This window comes from Pagrus pagrus (genome assembly GCF_965226575.1).
Source record: "Pagrus pagrus genome assembly, chromosome: 10".
Classification (NCBI taxonomy): Eukaryota; Metazoa; Chordata; class Actinopteri; order Spariformes; family Sparidae; genus Pagrus; species Pagrus pagrus.
The window spans coordinates 3,762,822-3,785,121 of record NC_140194.1 but is presented as its reverse complement, the minus strand read 5'-3'; the positions used below and the strand labels follow the sequence as shown (position 1 = coordinate 3,785,121).

At 42.5% G+C, this 22,300-nt stretch overlaps 1 protein-coding gene across 5 annotated transcripts in view; it reads right to left on the bottom strand.

The window, feature by feature from the left end:
- The window catches only part of abcc8 (ATP-binding cassette, sub-family C (CFTR/MRP), member 8), a 55,477-nt gene that overhangs the window by 26,794 nt on the left and 6,383 nt on the right, over positions 1 to 22,300 (bottom strand). For 3 of the 5 annotated variants that reach the window (XR_014623410.1, XM_084364222.1, XM_084364220.1), the window contains exons 3-17: positions 22,039 to 22,180; positions 20,579 to 20,700; positions 18,885 to 19,051; positions 16,224 to 16,466; positions 12,931 to 13,119; positions 10,949 to 11,113; positions 10,716 to 10,871; positions 7,352 to 7,486; positions 6,317 to 6,479; positions 5,592 to 5,632; positions 4,950 to 5,095; positions 2,989 to 3,103; positions 2,610 to 2,786; positions 1,553 to 1,625; positions 1,331 to 1,436 (exon numbers count right to left, since the gene is read on the bottom strand). Coding sequence is in view for 4 of the 5 variants with exons in the window: in XM_084364222.1 (XP_084220348.1) it covers positions 1,331 to 1,436; positions 1,553 to 1,625; positions 2,610 to 2,786; positions 2,989 to 3,103; positions 4,950 to 5,095; positions 5,592 to 5,632; positions 6,317 to 6,479; positions 7,352 to 7,486; positions 10,716 to 10,871; positions 10,949 to 11,113; positions 12,931 to 13,119; positions 16,224 to 16,466; positions 18,885 to 19,051; positions 20,579 to 20,700; positions 22,039 to 22,180 (2,140 nt within the window). In the remaining variant the exon portion in view is untranslated. The remainder of the gene's footprint in view (positions 1 to 1,330; positions 1,437 to 1,552; positions 1,626 to 2,609; positions 2,787 to 2,988; positions 3,104 to 4,949; positions 5,096 to 5,591; positions 5,633 to 6,316; positions 6,480 to 7,351; positions 7,487 to 10,715; positions 10,872 to 10,948; positions 11,114 to 12,930; positions 13,120 to 16,223; positions 16,467 to 18,884; positions 19,052 to 20,578; positions 20,701 to 22,038; positions 22,181 to 22,300) is intronic. The other 2 variants (XM_084364223.1, XM_084364221.1) reach the window with 1 other exon arrangement.

Here is a 22,300-nt window from a genome sequence, read left to right as displayed (position 1 = left end):
TACATCACATTCATTTAGCACAACCTACAGTTTGTCTGACAATCATTTCACTTATACAATTTTAATGCACAGAGTGCAGCTTTTGCACACCTTCAGGTCGACAGGTGCGCAGGAGAAGACCGACAGAATCAGGAAGAAGACTCCCGCACACTGTCCGCTTCACTTGCAATTAAGTTTATTGACAAGGTTTCAGGACTTAGACCTTCATCAGGTTATCTTCTATAGATATAGATAACCTGATGGAGGTCTAAGTACCGAAACGTTGTTGTCAATAAACTATAAATTCCTGATGTTTTAATGTGAAATACTGGAAACATTGAGAATGGAGGTTCATTGCAACACTGGAAACACGCATCTGTAAAACTTTTTTTTTCAATGTCCCACAGCCATCTTCACTGATATATGACCTTTGATTCTTTTATCTGGGAAAAGCTAGTAAGCAACATTCAAGATTATAAACTATGAATACATAAAAGGGCTTGCAATGCATTTGACATTTACCACCTGTTACCGGAGATCAGGAGCAGAGATTTCTGCTCTTTGAAGAATCACAGAAAAAAAGGTCACATCACATCTTTTAAACATAAAGTCGCTCCAGAAGGACGAAGCTAATCCTGATTTGTCCCAATTATCTGATAATAAGCGATGCGCTCTCATTAGCGTAACATGAAATCACTGATTTTAAAAGTGACCTACAATAAGCAGATTAAACCTCCAAAGAGAAATGTGCTGGATTTAGATTTAAAGCCTGCAGTCTGCATTTAATCAATCATGAATGTGTGACACTCCTCCATCCTGCATGTGTCAGCCATAGACAATAAAAGATGCAATATCAGCTCTATTTCGCTGACCTATAAATAAATGTATGTTATATTGCTTCGTCGAACTCCGGGATCTGATTTTGATGCTAATTACTTCGTCCTGTCAGCGACGTAGAATTCATCGCTGCGTATAAACACATAAATAAAAAACACTCAGCCGCCTCCGACAGTCCAATTACCAGAGAGGTTTAAAAAGCAGCGCTGTGGGTCTCCGCTGGGAGCGATTCACTTCAGATTAACCTTTCACCATCTCAGGAACGATCTTTATAACGCACAGTGCATCAGTTTCCCTCGGGGCACATGTATCATATTGGTTTGTAACTGAATGGAGCGGGAGGAGGTTAATACACTGGGCTGACCCCCGTATAGATCCTGTTATGTTAATGACACCGGCGCTTCCTTGTTGGAGGAAAACCCTCTCAGTGACAGAACCAGGAGACCGAATCCTTCACATCCAACATATCAGAGTCGATCAGCACTGAGAGAAACCCAGTGAACTCATCGCTGACCTGTTCCAGGTGACGGCTCCTGACACTCTCTGCATCTCACCCAGCGCCGCCAGCAACAGAGACGATTTCCCACAACCCACCTGGCCCACGATCATCGTCATCTTACCTGAGAGGTGTGAAGAGAGAGAGCGAGACAATATCACGGTCAGTTAATGACAAAAGAAACTGTACAGAGAAACAAATAAGGAGCTGAGGAGGTACGTGTCACCGTCTGATGCTCACCAAAAGGAATCCTGATGTCCACATTGGAAAGCGTTGGCGGCCCGTCGGTCCAGGTGAAATAACCGCTGTTTATCTGAGGAGAGCACAGCACGGACTGGTTTAGTGTCAAACAGAGATTAAGTCACGTTTTAAGATGTGAACGGTAAACATGTGAGTAGTGATGAGGTGATATGAAGTCAGTGTGACTTCACTTGTATCCAAGATGAATGACACACAGGGAATTAACTGAGCAGGCGACTCGCTGCAGTTTGGTGGATGTTGAGCTTGAAAGATAATTTTCCTACATTTCATAATGTCAGCAGCGTCCCAGACATTCAGACACGTTATTACCGCCTCTCTAAGGGCAAAAAAATGCCATTTAAAAAAAATTTAATGATGAAACCTCAGCGCCAATTAAGTCACTTTTGAAAATGCTGTTGACGAGCGATCAAGACGTGGAGAAACTGTGGCAGGGATTTATTTTACACATAGAAACAGATGTTTTCTGTTCTTCTTTTACCTTTAAATGTTATTTACAATCACGTTTGTGGATTTCTTTTTGAGAGGCGAGGACATGGAGGGGAGATGCTGATTTGAATGAGAGATGACACCCACAATTAAAATAAGAACGAGGCTTTTAATATGCTGTCTTTAACTTAATTTAACTGCAGCTATTCTCACAGACATATTGTGTTTACTATACCTGAGAGTATTTAATTTGATTAGCTCTGATTAGCTTTGCCTCTCTGTTCCTTCACTCTCTAACAGAGATGATTAAAGAAAAGCTTGTTTTCTCTTTGTTTTCCCTCCTGACAGGATGAATCTACCGTTACACCTGCAAACTATAACAATTTTTAGATAATTCAAAACATTATTATTGTTTTCATCTCCCTGTTATTGCTTCTGGTGCTCACTTTTATAATGATTACATCCTGAAATGTCCCTAATTGCTAGAAAAGTCAAAAGATCGTAACTTTAAAAGGTCATATCTTTGTTTGAACACCTGCAGGAATTTATCATCTTGTCACCGACTCGTCCAGGTGGTATCTGATATCTGTCCTTTCTTTGCGTCTCTCACCTTGATACAGATGTCCTGGTCCATGTCCTGAGAGGGCCCGTCGCCCTCGTGGTCCCCCTGTGTGCTGTAGTTGTTCCAGTCGTCCCTCGGGGGGCGCTTCCGGTTCACCACCTTCAGGGGCTTGAGGTACCGGGACAAAGAGGAGGAGGAGGACGAAGGGAAAGGTTTAGAGGATGACTGGAGGAGGGGTGCATAACGTCACGCACGAGGTAACAAAGGGAAAAAATGGTGATATCATCAGGAAGAAGATGATAAGGTGCAGGGAGAAAAACAACAGCAGAGTGAGACGGCCTCGACGCACCAGCAGGGGAGATAGTGAGAAACAAACGCTTTTTTCTACCTTGATGATAACACAAAGAAATGTGCTGCGTGAACTCACCACAGCCTGGTATCTATTTTGGTTGTGATTGCTGGAGCCGGAGGTCAACATCGCTCTGGGCTCCTGCTCGTCTCCAATCTCGTCGCTGGAGAAAAACTCGCTGAGCTTCTGAACGCTGCAGATTAAAAACAGGAGAAGGAAACAGAGACGTGAAGTCATGAATGATGAAGTGAACTAACAGAGATCACTTTCATTCATGTAAAGATAACAGCGTCCACACTGAACGAGCTTCATCTTCACTTTCTCTCCCTGTCACACACACTCACACATCTCTACATCTCTCAATTAAATTATCTTTTCTTCCACTGCATAAATACTTCCCTGAGACATGTCATGCACGTCTAATTACTGAATCTGAGCTAAGTAACTTATCTGTAACCCTCAACTAGGACGAGTTTCCTTCAGTTTACTCACATATGTACGCAGCTTCTCAAGGATCAATACACAGGTAACATACCGCAGTGAACTCAGTGTGTTAGAGCAAATACTAAAAATGAAATCTGATTAAATATAGTTATAGTTGCACAATGACTTTTACAACACTGTCAACTCAATTCTTCCTCTACAAAGAGACGATTTCTCGTGTCGAAGTGTGAAGATAAACTGAGGTGCTGCATCTGCAGAGTAACGTTTCTTCTTCCTGGTGTCTGACAAAGTGTGTCAGATCACACAGTCCCCAAAAATAGACTCCTCTCAGAGGATCAGAGGCAGCGTCCACATGCAGGAAAGAAAGAAGCTACTGCTGTTAAATAAGGTGCTGACACCAGCACAGTTTTTACGAGCTGTCCTCCTCCTGGATGTAGAAGATGTGTGATGTGAAGCCCATTCGGCCGTTACACTCCTGACCTGTGATCATTTCCGAGACATACAGAAGGAGATGATGGGAATTCAACTGATCTGCCCTCATTGCCGGTGCAGTTTCCTGCTTCATTGACTTCATGAGACACCATTAGATGTTATAATCTTGTAAGAAGTAAATTAATTCTTATCTTATTTAGCTAATCATCTGAGGGGAGAGATTTTAGATCTAGGGGGCGTAACAAACCACTTTAGGGTAGAGCAGTAAGGTTGCTACTCACAGAACAGCCAAATATTGAAATTTTATTTTGACTATTTTTCCTGATGTTTCATTTGTAGCGGTGTAAAGATACATCGATCTGGAAAAAATACTTTATTTTCCATGCACATGCACATGCATACTCTCTCGTAGCTCAGGGACACCATTATATGTTCTACTTTTCGATCTGGAAGTTAAATTTAGCCTAAAGTATGTTTCCATTATCTGTGTGACCTTTTCTGAACACCCAACCTTTAAGATAAAACTGGTCAACGTTCACAATAAGTTCACTCTACGCTCGATTCACGCTTTATTTCAAGTTGTCTTACTTGTTTTCGAATTGATTCACCTCCCTGCAGATAAAACCGAGTCAGCTAAATGACCTCTTAATCATTTGTATCCTAATTAGCCTAAATACTGTCAATATAAGAAGTGTATCTACAACAACTCAATATAACAAGAGAACATTGTAATCATCCAGTAACATGATAGGACGGGGAGTTATTAACTTGTTCATCAGAGTTAGCAGGAGAGGAACAGAGATCTTCAATTCTGCAGCAGCGTAATCACAACAGATGTCTCGATGGCCAAACTAATTGGGAAGCTAATTGCTGAAGTAAATAAGCAAAACATTGCAGCGCCAGACACGAGAGCAGCGAGAGCACCGAGAAATGAACAAAGGCAGCTGATCCATCAACTGCAGGAAAAAAGGTCAACTTATCTAATCAAGTTGCTTTTTTTAACTACTCTGCTCATCGTCAGTGTTTCTGTTGTTCCAGCTGTCGTCTGCTTCCACATGATTGTATTTAAAAAAAACAACAACAACAACAGTGTTTCCGAGTTTATCTGCAGATTATGAACCCTTAATTAAAGGATAAATCTGACTTTTGCAAAAGTTTCTCACCTAACCAGAGCCTTGACGGTGGAGCGCACCACACTGGAGAGCAGGAAGAGGGGGGTGACCAGGATGTGGAAGAGGGACAGAGAGGCAAAGGCCACAGCTGGGGACAGATCAGCGTCCTCGGAGATGTGAACGTGAACCACAAACGTCTGCAGGATGAGAGGGAGGACAGAGTGACCTGAGGTTAGTCTTTAAAACAAGGATTTAAGATCCTTAAACCTGTGAAATAGTAACTTTTAATAGGCTGACAGTCAGTCGTGGCCCCTTCAAAGACAAATCACTATCTGGCTGTCGGCATCGAGCTGCTGCTGAACATTTTTGTTTGTTATTGATGCTCGTTCTTCTCCTTGGTATCTGTCTGACTTTTCTAATTTGTCTCCGCTCAAGTCTGCAACCGTGAAGGACTTCTATAAATACAGACAGGATTTCATGTGGCACTGTCAGAGAGCCTTTAACTCTGGACATCCTACACTCCAACACTGCGTCTGCTCCGTCCTTCACACGGGGGGAAAGTCAAGACTCAACAGTTATTGGCTGTATTTATTATCAGACATAACTTTAAGCAGATTCATCTTAAGGAGAGCGAATTGAATCATTTTACATTCAGGTGAATTAATTGGTAGAAGAGCTAGAGGTGAAACTCACCGTCAGCACGGCTGCGATGGGAATAGCTGCATTCATGAAAACTGAAAGCAGAAAAGAAACAGACGTGAAGGTGATGTTCAGGACTTTAACCAGTGGAAATAAACAATGTAAAGTAGAAATAGAGATGTATTTATATTTTGCAAGTTAGTAAAGGTGGAGTGCAGAGGATGAACTGTGTAGTCTGGTGGTACGGCAGCGGATACTTCTGTATCGCTTGTCAGACGGCAGCAGAGTGAAGCTGCGGCTTGGGTGGGTTTGGTATCGGGGCAAAGTGCACGCTGGATCATCACAACCTTTGTGTTAATGGTTTATAAACCTTGGTTTCTATTATTGTCATGAATTATTTCTGTTTCATTACTCTTGTAAAGAACTGCTCAGGAGGAAACTATGATTGCTCCACTCTCCTTTTATCAGCAGCTATTGATTTTAGATTAGACACAGTCTGTTGCAGGACTGGAGCCATGCAGGCTGCTGCCACTGTTCACTGGAGAGCACGGAGGGAGATAAGACGTCATAAGAGGTATTACAATAAAACATTATTTATCTTTACATCCAGTTATTCTGATACTTCTGCTTTGAATTGCAGATATTTACAGGTAGTAATGTAGCTTGAAGACTCATGCCTTGCTGTGAATATTTTGTTATTTTCTGCACACTTTCATGAAGTTCAAATGCCAGAGAGCGAGCGGTCAGTGTGTGCAGAGGAGGAAACAAAGTGCTCTTACTGGATATGGACGTGTAAAGAGCGAAGGCCCGCAGGCTGGTGAGCTCTTTGCCCCTGGTCTCCTCCACGCTGTCACAAAAGATGTGCTCCCAGGCGTAGAGCTTCAGCAGCTTGATGCCCCTCAGCAGCTCGTTGGTCTTCTTTAAACGCTCGCTGGAGTATTCCTGTTGGTTGAAAAGGTTGAACTTTGATTACGCTGCTGCGATCTGACACATCAAGGACAGATGAAGTATAAGAGGTGCGGCCAGAGGGCGCCAGGAGTGTAATCGCCTCGACTTCCATCAAGCCTTCAGAGGAAAGTTGTTTTTCTCTGATATAAAATCATCCTCCACAGCATCAAAACAGCATTTAAATAGTTTTATTCAATTTAGCAAGTGGAAGCGGCAGACAGGCTCGAGGCAAGAAGAGCATATTGTGTGTAATAGAAAACATGTTGTTGTTTCTTGTCCGGATAAAACAAAGATTTTATTCCCTTAGGAGATAAAGATTGTCGTTTTGTGGTGTCGAGCTGCAGTTAAGTACGTCGGTTTGTGTGCGTGCATGTGACGTCAGGGCTCAACAGCATCATTACATTAGCTTCATTACCTGCAATCTTGTGTGCAAAACCAATATTGACCAACTGTGTGTGCAGCGCTCTTCATGATCTCTTTGACAAACGCATTGAACGCACTGTTTACATTTTATTCCAGCGTGTGAAATGATTGTTGGTAACCAGGCACTCTCTGAAGCTGTAAGGCTCACTGTAAAGTAAACCAGAGCATCTGACAAACTGAAGTCGTGACGTGATGATGATGCAAGATGAAAAGTCATCTCATTGCCTGAAGCTACACTGCATGATGTTTCCATCCTATAGAAATTTCACTGCAACCACAAATGTCAACCTCACTGTCGTAAGTAGAAAAAGTCAGAAGGATTCATCCTCTGGGAACCATAAATGTCTGGCAATCCATCCAAGAGATGTTGAGATATTTCCTGCCCTAAAAAATGGTCATAAACTGTAAATATCTCTGGAGAAAACAGCCAGTGAAATACTCACCAGAGTGCTCTTTTGTGTTTGGGACAGCTTGGTGGCCACAAAGTACTGTACAGGAGCTAACACGGCGATGACGGTCGCTCCAATCAAGGCACTGATTCCCAAGAGGTAGTAGAGCAGGATCACTCCCACAATGATCTGAGAGAGGGAAAATTACAGATAATACATTAAACCTTGAGGAGAGAAGAGGCAGTTTTCGGTAACACGACGCTCCCATTGACCTTATAAAACCATATTAATGACATATTGTGAGGAGCAGTAACCCTGAGCGTAAAGAGGGCATCGGCCATTCAAGAGACACACAGCTTAAAGTCTCGATTCGAATTATCTAAAATACGCATGAAAATGAAGCTTTATTCATCCTCCACATACAGAAACTCTCTCTCTCCTGGTTAAGAAGATACATGAGTCATGTTTCCACCTGTCCTTGGCTTCTTTTCCAGCCACCCACCGTCGTTGGCATCAGACTGAATACATGCAGCGTTCAGAAAATCCCCAGGACACACAGAACAGATGGAGATGGATGTGACATTTCACACTCCTTCTCCTTCATCTGTCACAGGATAATGTGTGCGCCACTGGGGACTGGCTGGGTAGAAAAACAGCATGATATGACTCGACCTCCTCCGTAATGTCTTCATAAAACGAACACCTATTTACAGATGCTGCCTCTAATGACTGCATTGTAGAGTCGTGGAGCCGCCAACCCCCACAGTTTCCGTCGGCCTCTCACACGAATAGCATGTGATTGAAGTGTGGTGTTACGTGCAGCACCATCACCCCCTCGTATTTACCAGATCGCTTCCTAGCTGCAGTATTTTCCTCAGCACCTCAAGGTAAATCATGAAGAGTCTGCAGCCATGCAAGCGGCTGATAACAAGGTCACACTGACAATGACACAATGTTGGCATGCTCACATTTGCTAATTAGTAGCTAATCACCAGAGTCATCAGGATTCATTCTCTGGGAACCATGAACGTCTGTCTGAACGTATATTTTACAGGATATTTGAAAACTTTGATCTACAGGTGGCTGTAGATAAAATGTCAGGTGATCACTAAAGTCACTGCTGTTCATCCTGAAGGGGAACAAGAATGTCGGCGCCAGATGTCATGGTAATCGATCGAGATATTTCAGTCCGGACCGACAAAAGTCTAAGTATAACAATCTTCTCTTTTACACCAGTATGCATATTTCTGTAATTGGTGATCATCTTATGTGAAAGTGAGTCAATGAGCAGCTTTAAACTGACAATTTAACAAACAATAAACATGACAGGCTTGGAAAATGTGAGCACATGAGTTAAATTAGCTGGAGGATCAAGTCTACTGAGTCTTTGACGCATAAAAGATCTAATTTCACAGCAGACATTTTGGCTTGTCTCGGCAGGAAAAGGTAGAATTGGGAACATTAAAAATGACTGTAATCCATTTAAGCCAGTTTCAGGATCACTGAAACTGGCTTAAATGGATAACCGTCACTTTTAATGTTCTCAATTCCACCTTTTCCTGCTGAGACATGCTGCATCACTGTCAATCGCAGCTGTGAGTCGCAGCTCACTGGAACATCTGTGCTTTTTCTACTGTGTGAGTCAAAATGTCTGCAGTGGAAATGGCCTCATATAGACCGCACTGTATGATATCAGTAATTTAGCCTTAACAAACAACTGACAAAATCTGAGATCAATGGTGAACTTCGAGAGCCCAGAGACAGGAGGCAGTAAAAATCCAGCACAGTGGATTCATCACAGTTTGGGGCAGACAGGTGGGTACTGATGGAGAATACTAATACAGCACAGACCAGCAGGTGTGAAATGCTACCGAAGGATGTAACACAGCTTGTCTCTGTATTATTATTCATAAATACAACATAGATCTCATATTTTTGTTGGGAGTTGAATTTTAAAGAGGTCACATTATGCTACTTTTGGGGTTCATACTTTTATTTGGGGGTCCTGGTAGAATAAGTTTACATACTTTAATTTTCAAAAAGCACATTACTTTTCTCATATGGTGCATCGCTGCAGCATCCCTCTATACACTGTGCCTTGAACGCTCCACTTTAGCTACAGAGTGAGACATCTCGCCTCTGTTCAATCTTTGGTGAGAGTTGCACATGCGCATTACTTAACGGGCAGGATGTAGCCAATCAGAGGCAGAGTAGGGCGGGTCATGGCAAGCAAGGTAGTGTGATCTAAAATAACAGCATTCCAGTAGTAGCTACTGTATGTCTGCTGACTGACTGGAGTGTATATATCTTAATATATATATAAAAATATAATTTTAATAACTTTATTAAAGTTTAATGTGAAATTTATAACCGAGCTCTTACAGATACATTTCCCTGATGTGTTTACGTTGTGATTACAGAAGCAGCCTGTCCCACAACTCTTTGTTAAGAGGGATTATGCATGTTGTGTTTTAGGCCCCAGGATGCATCCTTGTATTTTTTGTCTCTGATCTTTTTGGCATTTCAAAATAAAAAGCACTTCGGGCTCGCTCATGCAAGAGAGAAACACATCTTCAGGACATTGCTTCCTGCTCTAAAGAGATAAGACCGCAGCTATTACTGCTGTTCTTCTGACTTGTGAGCGTTATTTTTCTAGTTTCCAAAAGCTCAATAAATTAACAATTTGAAGCAGCAGGCCAACGAAAATGCAGCAATGTGTGTGAATGTTGTTCTGCATTAAATTTTCATGAAATTTTTTTGTATTTCAGGCAAAGTTGGTTTTACATTTGCTATGCATGAAATGATAAGAGGCCAGAGTGAAGAATGAAATCACTGTAGCACGCCCAGCAGGTTTCCTGAGATACTGAATTTCCATTCGAATTGAGTATTTTTATGATTTACAAGCACGTTCGTTTTTACAACTAAAAAATGTTCCTGAAGATGAATAACAACACTGATCAGACAGTCCTGTGTGTCATGAGAAGGACAGGATCACAAAGCATGAAGGTCACCGCCTCGCAATCAACTGCACATTGCAGTGAACCTACTCTAACTCCCACAGGGGCAATAACACCTGACGCTCCTTTTTCAGCCTTAACATCTCTGTATATGATGGTAAAGTGACCTTTGCCCTATACTGTGAGCCTCATGGGAGAAGACGCAATGCAAAGCATGATATATAACAAACAACATGCAGCACAACACAGCACACAAGAAAAAATACACAGTAAAAAGCAACACAGGCAGCAAAATAAGACGACTGCACCGAGCAATAAAACTTAAAACTTGATTTGTAGTCATGCGTTGAGGGATGTCGGTGTGGCGATGTAACTGAGACACATAGCGCTAGCTGACATGGGTCATGAAGGCCATACACGGCCATATATCCAGCTTAACACGTCACGACAAACAGTCTTACCTGTACTGGCATGGCCCACAGGTTAGGAAGGAGGAAGAAGAACCACATGAGCTGGTTGGTATCGATGGCGACCAGGTTGCAGATCTGGGCGACAGTTAACTCGCCCATGGACATGTTGGACGTGCACAGACGCATGATCTTGTTGTAGATCTTCGTCTGGAGAGGGGGACGACCACAGTCAGATCCATGTAGACAAACAGCGTAAACTGCGGAGAGGTCACGCGTTTTCATACCTGTATGGCCCCGCGCAGGTTGATGCCTGTTTCGATGGCCACGTAGTAGGAGGCCTGGAGGAAGGTCCTCTGCAGGAGGAGGGCGAAGAAGAGCAGCACGGCCAGCACATACGCATTCTCCAGGAACTCTTTGGAGGAAATGAAATAGATCCCCAGCAGGCTCATCTGGAAGCACAGATCGGTGGTGATATAGAGGCATCGACCCGTTTATCATTGTTAGTCAGGCAGGGACCTCGGCAAGGTCAGTCACACAGACTGAACTCTGCAGGATTAGACCGCAGGAGAGTTTCTTTTAAGTGATTCATCTAGAAGTCGACTGTAACAGCATCCATTTATAATGTACCAATTCCATTATCACAGCAGGCTTTAAACTGAACTGAACTGAAGCCTTCAGAGTGTATCACACAAGCTCATATGTGAGGTGTGAGCGGGGAAACCAAAGAAGAATGTGGTTCAGTTATAAGAGACGGATACAGTATCTCCCCTCAAAGATTAATTAATTCTGCGGCGGGGAGATCATTCCCCCCCGAAGGCATCACAAATTATTGATCAGAAATGTGCCTCAGCTCCACATCTACTCATTCTTCATATTTCATTCGTTTTTTTCTCATCCCACTAGAAAAAAATGTCTCACTCTATCGATAAGACCGTGAAGCACCATCCTGCTGCGCTCTCATTGGCTGTTTTTACTGGTCTCTTCTCTCCAAATGGACACATCGTTGTGGGCATTTCTCTGACAAGCCTTTCAAGCATTTTCAAATTAACTTTTGCTATGTCACCGGTTCACATGGATGTGACTCTCTAACAAATAACTGGAGAGTCATTCTCACAGAAGGATGCCCGAGTGGCCGTCTGATGTGGCAGTCTGCCCCGTGTGGAATCTAAGAAAGCGATACAGCTCCAGCAGCAATAAGTCTCATAAATATTTAAGGAGGACAAAATTAGAAACACCGTCGGGGCAGGCGCACCGAGGAGAGAGGGCATCGTAAACGTCTCATCAAAACTGTATCTGTGACCTTTGAGAGGCAGAAGGAAGCCATGTGACGTCTGCTGAAGCTGTCTCAGTTCTCGGTTTAATGCTGACACATTCCCGTCTCTACGCAACGTATTTCTTAGCTTTCACCCAGAACTCATGTACCACCCAATGCCTGAACTTCATATTTGTCCCTGTCGCTGTTTTTTAGGTTGAACAAAGTGAAAGTGAAGCTAGATGAGTGAATTATGATTACCAGTTACAACGGGAAACCAACTGCCCTGAAAACCATATTTCTTTAGTTAGTTTCTCAAAACACTTCTGGTTATTTCACAAGAGAGATTTCTGTCTGTGCTGGTTCAAACTTGGACACCCACACAGTCCTGATCAAGCAGGTTTGCTGACTTTCTGAGTGCTAAACTCTTATTATATAATAACTGCAACTTCTCTTTCACCGCCTTCTTAATGCACAATTACAAAGGATGCCTCCTGCAGGAAACGTAAGTTTAAGTAGTCTCTGAATGTCTTAGTGAACTATGTTATGCAACACTATGCTATGTTATGTTATATTTATGCTGGCCGAGCCTATGTTGTGTTATGTAACTGCTATGCTTTGCTATGTTGTTATATTTATGCTATGCTAATCTATGTTACGTTATGCTTTGATATTGTATGTTGTTGTGTTATGTTTATGCTATGCTATGCTATGCTATGCTTTGCTATTCTATGCTATACTATGCTATGCTATGTTATGTAATGTTTATGCTATGCTATGCTATGCTATATTGTGTTATATTTATGCTTTGCTAATCTATGTTATGTTTTGCTTTTTTATATACTATGTTGTCAAGTTGTGTTATGTTATGTTTATGCTATGCTATGCTTAGCTACTTTGTGCTATGCTATGTTATGTGACTGTATGTTGTGTTGTGCTGTGCTGTGCTGTGCTGTGCTGTGTTGTGTTGTGTTGTGTTTTGTTGCGCTACTGTGCGTACGGTTGCCCCCTCACCGGCTGCTGGATGGTGCGGTTGTCCTTGCTGATGTGGTGGACGATGCCAGAGATGCAGAGAGGTCCGGCGAAGCCCAGCAGGTCGGCCATGAATCTGAATGTGATGCTGAGCATGAGAGGTCTGCCGAACGCTTTCCTCAAGGCCTGCCAGATTAACTTCGGGCCCTGGGGTGCCATACCCTGAGGCCTCTGAGGGGAGATGAAAAATAAAGGGACAGAGTTGGAAAATGTATCAGCATGCTGAGTGGATACACCAGAGACATGCACCACGTACAGATGTCGATTACCATTTGCTGAATACAGCTGATCATCACTGACCGAATAAAAACTGTGAGACATTCAGATAATTAGTGTAATGAAGATGGCTGCTGTTGAAGACAAGTGTAAATTGGTTGGTTCAGTCTTTGCATGGAAAAGACTGTACACGGCCGTTTCTCTCTGTGGAGCTGAACTGGCAGCACAACAAAGGGAAGATAAAGTAGGTTAGACAACACAGCCTGCTAACAGAGCAAGAGGGCGTAATTGCTTAAACATAAAGGCTGAGTTTGCAGCATTAAATCCAGAGTTGGTCCACAACTGCAACCAAAAACCTGTAAAATTAGGTCAAGTTCAGCTTTGTTTCTTCCTCCCTCTGCCGCATCATGAGCAGCGGTATGTTAACTGCTCTGTAACTAATGATGCTGAGGAAACCGTGACAATCATGCCGAGGACGAGGACTCGACATTAAGTGAAACAACGTCTAAGGGGTTTTCAAATTACTTCAAATCACCACAGACAATCTTCAGACATTAAAAATCTATTTGAGAGTCGAATAGATTGTCGAGGGCAGACGAGAGGAGGGACTGATCTTCATTTACATTGATTTATAATATCCACAATTCATCAGCTTCACAGATGATAACGACAGCTCGGTTCATTGAGTCGGTTAGCAATGATCAGAGGAAAACATCTGGACTGTCACTGTGCGGTAAACACTCCCAGAACATTTCCACTGTGTGTTTGTGAACATGAGTCATTCTCAGAACTGTGAGAACAGACGTGACCACTATCGAGTGTCTTTATCTTTCCATTCGAGCTTTTATTGAACTTCAGCCTTCGTACACAACACGTGTCACTGTGCTCCTCACACACACACACACACACACACACATATACAGACAAAACACACATACACGCATCCTTTTTCTTTCTACCTTGGGTTCAAACAAGACGGAAGGAGGACGTTTCATTCTCACACACACAGAGTGAAACTAGCTTCCCATGAAGTGCAGTGCTTTCACCCCCGCAGGGGTCGGGATGTCGCCTCGTTCACAGTAGAATGGGAATGACCTCCGTGCCTCCGGGCTCTCCTCTTAATGCCCCGCCTCCCCCCACCTCTCCACTGGGATCTCTTAATCCCTCTCATCCCTCGCTCCTGCCGGAAGGAAGTGGGGTTGTTTCACACCGGACGCACACGCAGCAGTGACGAATCTCCGTGACCTTCCAAACACTGGAAAACAATGACCCTGTCGAGGAGGCCCTTCACCTCCGACTCCCTACACGTGCTCCGAAAAGTGAGAGGGAGTGAGAGAAAAGGAAAAGAAGGAAGAATAATGCAAAGAAACATCTCCAGTTAATAAGACTGGACGAACGTTTCCTCGAGGCGAGAGCAGCGATCCTCAATCAGGGCAGAAGAAGACCGAAGGGACAATGCTTCAAAAATGGCAGCTATTGCACAACAGATGACATTTTATTTATAGATGAGTATTTCATTCATAAAGGAGTGTATGTGGCTATGAGAGCATATGAGGTTACACTCAGCTAAAAACATTGTTTCAGGCTTTTGGCTTGCATTGCATCACTTTTCTCCAAAGCACCCCCTCCTATATCGAACACATCAAGAGTCAGTCTGATGTCTAATCAGAAAGCCTGATGATCACACTCACTGCCTAATTTATTCACTATTTCATTGCTGAACAAATCAGAAATGATTCAGAGGTCGACAACAAGTATAATCAGGAGTTTTCTCAATGACATTTCAACATGTTGACACATGGATCGAAGCACCAGAAGCTTCCTCTTGTTGTATCAAAGAGCATCCATCCAACCCGACCACCTACTTTCTATACCAGCTTAACTCAAACGCAAACTCCACACAGAAAGACGTCTAACCTGAGGAAACAGCTGGTCAACCACAAAATATATCTCAACGCCTGAGAGCTCACCATGTTTGATAGCTTGAAAACCAAATCCCCTGCAGCCTCCATTGACGGCAAAACTTAAACTGAGGCATCGACATCTTCAACTGATAGCTGGATAAGTTGTTGTTTGAAAAAACTGGGCTTTATTTTGCTGTTCTGGTTGATGTTAGCTTAGCATTTTTACTAGTGCTAGCCAATAATCAGCCACTACCTTCTTTAAAAAAAATATGGACTTGTAGAAAGATTGAGTAAAATAGAAAGAAGATGTTTAAAGGCAGTTGGACATTTTTCTGTTTCCTATTACTATTCTTCTCTATGACGTCTGAGTAAAGTTTAATGGTCCCAGTTCAACCAGGGCTGAGTCATCACGGGACAGAGATCAACGCTTTTAATGACAACAGCTGTATCGAAAAAATAAATAAATAAATAAAATGCAGTATGTAAGATTCCCAGATCACTTCATGCTCAGGTCAGACATCACAAACACAAGATTTATGACGACAGTTAAACTAACAAATGGGCTCAAAATAAAGTGGAGTGGGGACATAAAGAGCCAAACAAGCTGCAGGCTAAGCTCTTATATAAATACTTAAAACCTTATTTGTGTCTGGACGAGAGATCCAAGTTGATCCCTTGATGATAATCACCACATTCGGAAAGAGATCGTTTTTTTCCCTATGTTGTAATCCGGTTCGCCCCAAGTACATCATCTTAGTAACATAAGGACCCTCAACATGGAGATGTTTGCAGAATACAGACACTTGAGTTCATGAGAGAAAGAGCCCAATATCATCACCCCCGTTTCTGTTGCTTTCTATCGCCTTCTGCACCAGAGCTGATATATCCGCGATTATTTATTCAGCACCGATGCAGCAAGAAACAGTGTGATGCTTTCATTTTTATCTCATCCAGTAAGTCCTCAGATCTGAGTGCAGTGAGCATAGATATCAAATTTTGGACTCAACTCCCACGTATTAAAAGACCTGCCATTTACGCCTTACTCTTTACTTTGTGTTGTTTCATGTGAGCTCTTTCACACTGATCTGTGGGCTAAGATGATTCAAGCACTAGACAACAATCAGTTGACCAACAGTCATCAGTCGGTAAACTAACCTTCTGGTCTTCGAAGGCCTTGCGTAGCTTCATGTAGTTGGTGAGGGCTCTCATCGCGATGGGCAGCTTGCCGATGACCTTGAGGTCGATGGGCCGTCTGTGAGCGGAGGTAATGAAGGTGTTCATCCACCAGTAGGTGGCTTTGGACAACAGGTTGACAAACGGCTGCAGGAAACGAACGCCGAGGTCCTGGAGGTCCTCGGGAGGCTTCACCTCGGTGGGGTCGGCGAAACACATGTAGCGCTGAGAGAAGGACAAAGGACAGAAATACAAGTTTAATTAATTATTCTCTCTCTCTGTTGTCCTGAAAACAAAGGGTGAACGTCGACATTCAATGAAACAGAACCATCAACTCGTTTTTTGACAACATCGGTGGATTTAATGATTATAATCTTCTCCACACTGCTTTTGAGGGCTGCAACACAATGGATATGACAGCTGAAAACACAGTGGGAGTAATTATAGCTGCCGAAAGATAAACTCTCTCTGTTGCGTATAAATTACAGGTTATCTGACATCACTGTGTTGCAATTGGATCTCGGTGAAGCTTCACATTTCAAATAGATGTTTTACTTGCACAAATATTGGAGATAGGAGCTGTTACAATGATATTATGAATAGAAAAAGAATATATGCGACGCAGCGATGATAAGCTTTGCACGATTTTTATGTGAACAGAAACAGAGAAGCAGAGTCGGTGGAAACTGGCAGATAACATCCAAACAGCTGGACTATTTATACACACAAACACAAGTCATTATATTCTGTTTAAAATGGGTCAAGATAAGAATAATATTCATCCAACTGCGTTTTGCAAATTCATGATTTGCGGCGTGTTAATTAGTTAAACTTCACTGAACAATTGGAGCGATCTGCATGCAATTTATCGTGATGAAGGCCAATTAGTCGAGAGGATTAGAGAAAATGCCACGCAACAAAATCACTGAGGTAATGCTTAATTATAACAATGCATTTAAACAAAGACGATGTTTTGATTACATAAACACAGGAACAATTGAACTTCAATTGAAGAGCTCCTTTAAAATGTGCTGTTAAATGAACGACACACTTGTGATCCAGTTAAAAATACACACTCAATGGTGCCCCGTGTGAGGGGCTCGAAAGGATAATTTCTTTCTTTGTGATTCAGTAACAGCTGTGTGCTCAGTGCAGAGGTTAACAGAGACAAGCACACTCTTGTAAATCGTCTAGAGGAGAAAGGGGACAAAGTGTTCACCAGCCTAGCGATCACAAAAGGGTAAGATGACTGAAAATGAACCAAGGATGTGACCGTGATCAGTTTGTTATGCAATCATACGATACAGCCAGATGAGAAAGAGTAACATTAAGTTCACTCCGCTCTCAGAATCAATGTTCTAGATATTGTGAGATATATTTCAGTCACAGTTTAGTTTGGTATCAGGCTGGAAAACCTTTGAACCCAGTATGAGCCAGACGGCAGCCGGAGGCAACTTACTGTTTGTTTCATAAAGCAAAGACGATCTGATCTTTGCCTTCATGTAATTATCTTTATTTCTTTTTATGTTGTGTTTTCTTTTATGATAGTCGCAGTGTTTTTATCCTTCTTGCCTTGTATTTGCTCAGTTTTTCCTGAGAAGTTTTGTTTTTGTTTCTTCTAAATGTCGTCAGTTGGTTCACCACGTTGGTCCAGAAGGAAATATCTCAACAATTACTGGATGGGTTACAGTTTGACATTCATGGTCCCCACAGGAAGAGGTCAAATGACTGTAGTGACCTTCCGCTATGACGTTAAAATGTTTTGTTTTGTTTTGGGGGAAAATATCTGAAGAACCACTGAATTGACAAGAATGTTGCCTTCACTGTCACCGCAACATGAACTTTCCATCAATTACTTTTTGTCCAAAATGTTGGTTTATGACAAAATACTGTACCTGCAAAACTAATGACGTTCAACCTCAGTGCTTACAAACCAAACTATGAAAGTATATGTGCATGTAGCAATGATATTATACTGATTTCTTGGACAACGATACGATATTTTCCGACATCACAAAGTCTGCCGCGATACGATTTCTATTCGATTCGATACAGGGGCCTGTGATCGATACGAGATGACATCATCTGCCCATTTAACGCAATCAGTTACATTTATATCGACTCACTCAAACATGATTTGACAATTTTATTACTGAACTCTTCAGTGGAAATATTATTTTTATCAATGGTTCCAGACTTTTAAATGGAAAAAAGTCTATTAATAAAAACAAAGCACTGTTTAGAAAGGAGCTGGACGGAAACAGTGACACAGACGTGCCATGGGAATTTCAAAATAAAGGCGTATCTTAACGTTGGCTGCGTCGTTACAAAGTACAGCCTCAGAGAGTCACTAGAATGACTGTAAACTCTTCTTACTGTATATGCTTCATTTATGTTTTATGATCATTATCAACACCAAAAAGGAAGCGAAGAAAGGAAGCAACTGTTCTGAAACAATCAGGCTCCATGTGACTGATATCCTCTCCACATCAAATTGTTTTCTAACATTAAAAACGAGCAATTGCAGCTTTTATTGTACAGTATTTGTATTAACTACCAAAGTTGCTATCATCACATGCACCAACACAAACATGACTAACAGATAAACGTGTGCGAGGTCATGCAGCGCACACACACACTCACCCTGCCCAGGATGACGTTGATCTCCACGGCGAGAAGGAGTCCGTACAGCAGCACCAGCAGTCCGGTGATGCAGTATCGTAGCTGCCTGGGGCCGATGCCGTGCTCGGTGTACTTGGCAAACTTGATGGTCTTCATGATGAAGGCCAGCACCCAGTAGATGAGCAGGGCTGAGGAGATTTAGCAGGCAGCAGGGAGAGTAAATCACTGGACGAGCCAAAAAAAAAAGATGAATGAGCCGACTGTACTGTGAGCAGATGATATTATGATGTGTTTTTTCCTTCCTCGTCTACGTCTTTTTTCTTTCCTTGTCGCCCTCCACTTTCGCACTCCCTCATGTCATGCCGACAGCAACATGTCAGCAGTGTGTGTCTAACAGCTTTCGAGGTCAACACCTTTAATCTGGTAAACAGCAGGTGAGTTATTTGTCTTTACTCCATGAACCCATGATCACGTCAGTTCAACAGGATATGTTCAGCATATTGAGAGATTGATTGTCTAAACACAAACACATAAAAGACGAATATCGTCGGGATAATTACACTGCTGGGTAACAAGACCATAAACTCAGACTCTGCAGCAGCAGACTCTCACACAGTGTTTACTTCTCCTGCAGCGTGGGTCAATAACAGAGTCACGATTTAGACTCATTCCTGTTCATGCGCTGATGAACACGGTGAGGCTCTGCCACTTCACTCAGGAGGACCGACTGTGATGTAGAGACCTAAAAGCCGGAGGCGGCTCATGATCGTGATGGAAGTGGAGAGTAAAGCAGTCGAGAACCGAACACAGAAGAGTTAATGACGCGTGAGGAGGAACAGAAAACTATGAACAATCAGAGAGAAGCGACAGGGCGCTCGTTACAGGATCGAACACGGGAGCTTTATGACAAAGAGTTGAAGGTGTTGATGTGAAACATAGAAAAATAACATTGCTATTATTGGGGGTGTTTTAATTACTCTTACAGATCAGAAAGAATTGTGATGAAAATCAGGAAACTGTGCAATCGTTCACCTGAAACACATTTTCTTAATGAAAACAGATAATTAACATCGACCCAGCAGCGTAATTACACTAGATGAGATCGACCTTGTTCAGTTTGCAATCTTATCTGAAGGTAACGATGCATTCATCTGTAAATGGCTGCACTGATCCTGTTGCCGTGTTTTATAATGATATAATCCTGTAGAGCTCATTTAATCTGAATCTGCTGTTGTTTTACGACTTTAACGTCCACAAGGGTCAGTTTTCTGTTACAAAGTTTGGCTTCGTTGGTCCTCATTACTATTCAGCAACGGTTTCACAAGACTTCATCAAATCTTGAAACTAAGGGTGCACTCAGCGCTTTGGCCCAGTTGCTCTGTACCGTGCCAGAACATGATTGTCCCTCCTCCCCAATCCTCCACTGGCCTCCACTCACATCATTATACTTCATGTCCACGTTGCACACCTGTGCTTGTGCTCGGGCATGAGCAACCATATCGTGCCGAAGCACACGTCTTCCTACCGTGCCAGGGCGGTACGGAGAGCTCACACTAGTCAAACAACATGGACTTTGGGGGTCAAACATGCTTGGGTACGGTAACCTTAAAACCCTGACTGAGTTTTTCAGCGGCATTACCCAGAAACCAACTGTAAAGGGTTCGATAAACTTTTTTCGGTGAGCAAAAGATGGCTTAAATTTAAGAATACTGTACCTAATAGCAGTTTGGGGAAGTTGGAGGTCTCGATGTTATGGTAGTAGATAATAGAGGTGATGCCGGCCATGAAGGCCAGAGCTGCAGGCATGTACAGGTGAAGATGGAGGGACTGGCTGAACCTGCAAGTGACAATAAGATACAGGAGGAAAAAGTTTAGAGATTACTGACAACACTGACGAGCACGAGAGACACCAGGGATTTAAAAGGATATGTTTTCAACCGCTACTGACTGTGGCTACTTATTCAGTCGTATCCAGAGAGAGAGAGACATAAACAACCATCCCGAGCTCTTCAGCTAAATACTGAAGTCAGTGTGAAAAAGCCGGGTGAAGTGTCGAGCAGATGGGCAGTTCTTCTATTCACTTCAGTGACAATCACCCGCCTCCAGTCTGCAGAAATACTCATAAACAGTAAACAGAAATCCTGAGTGTTTACTAGAAGCTGCTCGACATGGATTCACTGCATCAGACAACAACAAGAAGTTGTTGGATTTAAAGACACAAAGGACACAGATGGGTTTTATATCCAGCTGTGTCTCCCTGTGTCTCTTCATGACTTGTCAACTCACATTTACCTCAGTGACAAACTCACACAGCTGCTGAGTTTGAAGGTGAAAAGGATGAAACAGATTGGAAATACAGAGTTTAATAGATGGATTTTGTGTGGTTGGAAAGGCTCAGTCAAAACACCTACATCTGGCACTGCTGGCTCGCTAAAATTAGCTAAGTAGCCACTAATTTTAGCAACAGAACGAGCAAACGCTGTATTGCTACAGTAATTCTGGCTATGCACAATGTGATGAGCTACATTAACACTCACTCAGTAGTTGGATGGAGCCCAACACTCACCTCTCTCCTGGGTTAGCGTTAGCTTCAGCTAGCTGTCAGCTGCTTTTTTTGTGCAAGGCTGAGCCGTACTCCAAGTTTAAAGAGTATCATATACTGTACTGCATTTTATCATGCTACCTTTTCTTTAATCAACTTTTAAGATAATGCTTTAGCTAATTATAACCTAAATATGAATATAAGCTTTAGAAATATTTGCTGAAGTCAGAATATAAACTTTAGATGATTGCTGTTACTGGACTAAGATGATTAAGAGGTTTCATGAACAATCATAAGTTGCTTCACCATCCACAACAACAACAGTTTCGACATAATAACTCTCTCCTGAGCATTATTGGGCTGTTTTTATATGAAGGCTGATAAATAGTGAAGTGCTAATTGCAATTGATTGCATCCACCTGCCATCCCAGCTGCAAAACAGTCTCTGATTAGATGACAAATGTGCAACAAAACTCTGAGAAACGGATCAATATCTCACTGTTGATTTTGTCTGTTGGTCATAAATACACAAATGTCACAAAACTCTCATACAAACTTTTAAAGGTCAGTTAAGTACATGCACCTGACTGAAATTCAAGATGTCAGATTAGTAGCCGGGTGGGTCGAACGTACCCATCAGAGACGATGCCCTCTGCAATCTCACAGACGAGGATGAAGAGCAGGACGAAGGTGAGCAGCCAGCGCAGGTTGTGACCGGGGAAGTGGAGCCAGGTGCTGTGGTGGATGTGGACCTTTGAGCTCTGGCTGCCCCAGCCTCAAAAACAGGAGACAGCAAATGAAAAGCATCAAGGCTCCGTCACATTCAACACACAGTCAGTTAAATCAAATCTTCTGCAGACAATGTCAGTATTTATTTTCTGAGTAGCTGTGAATT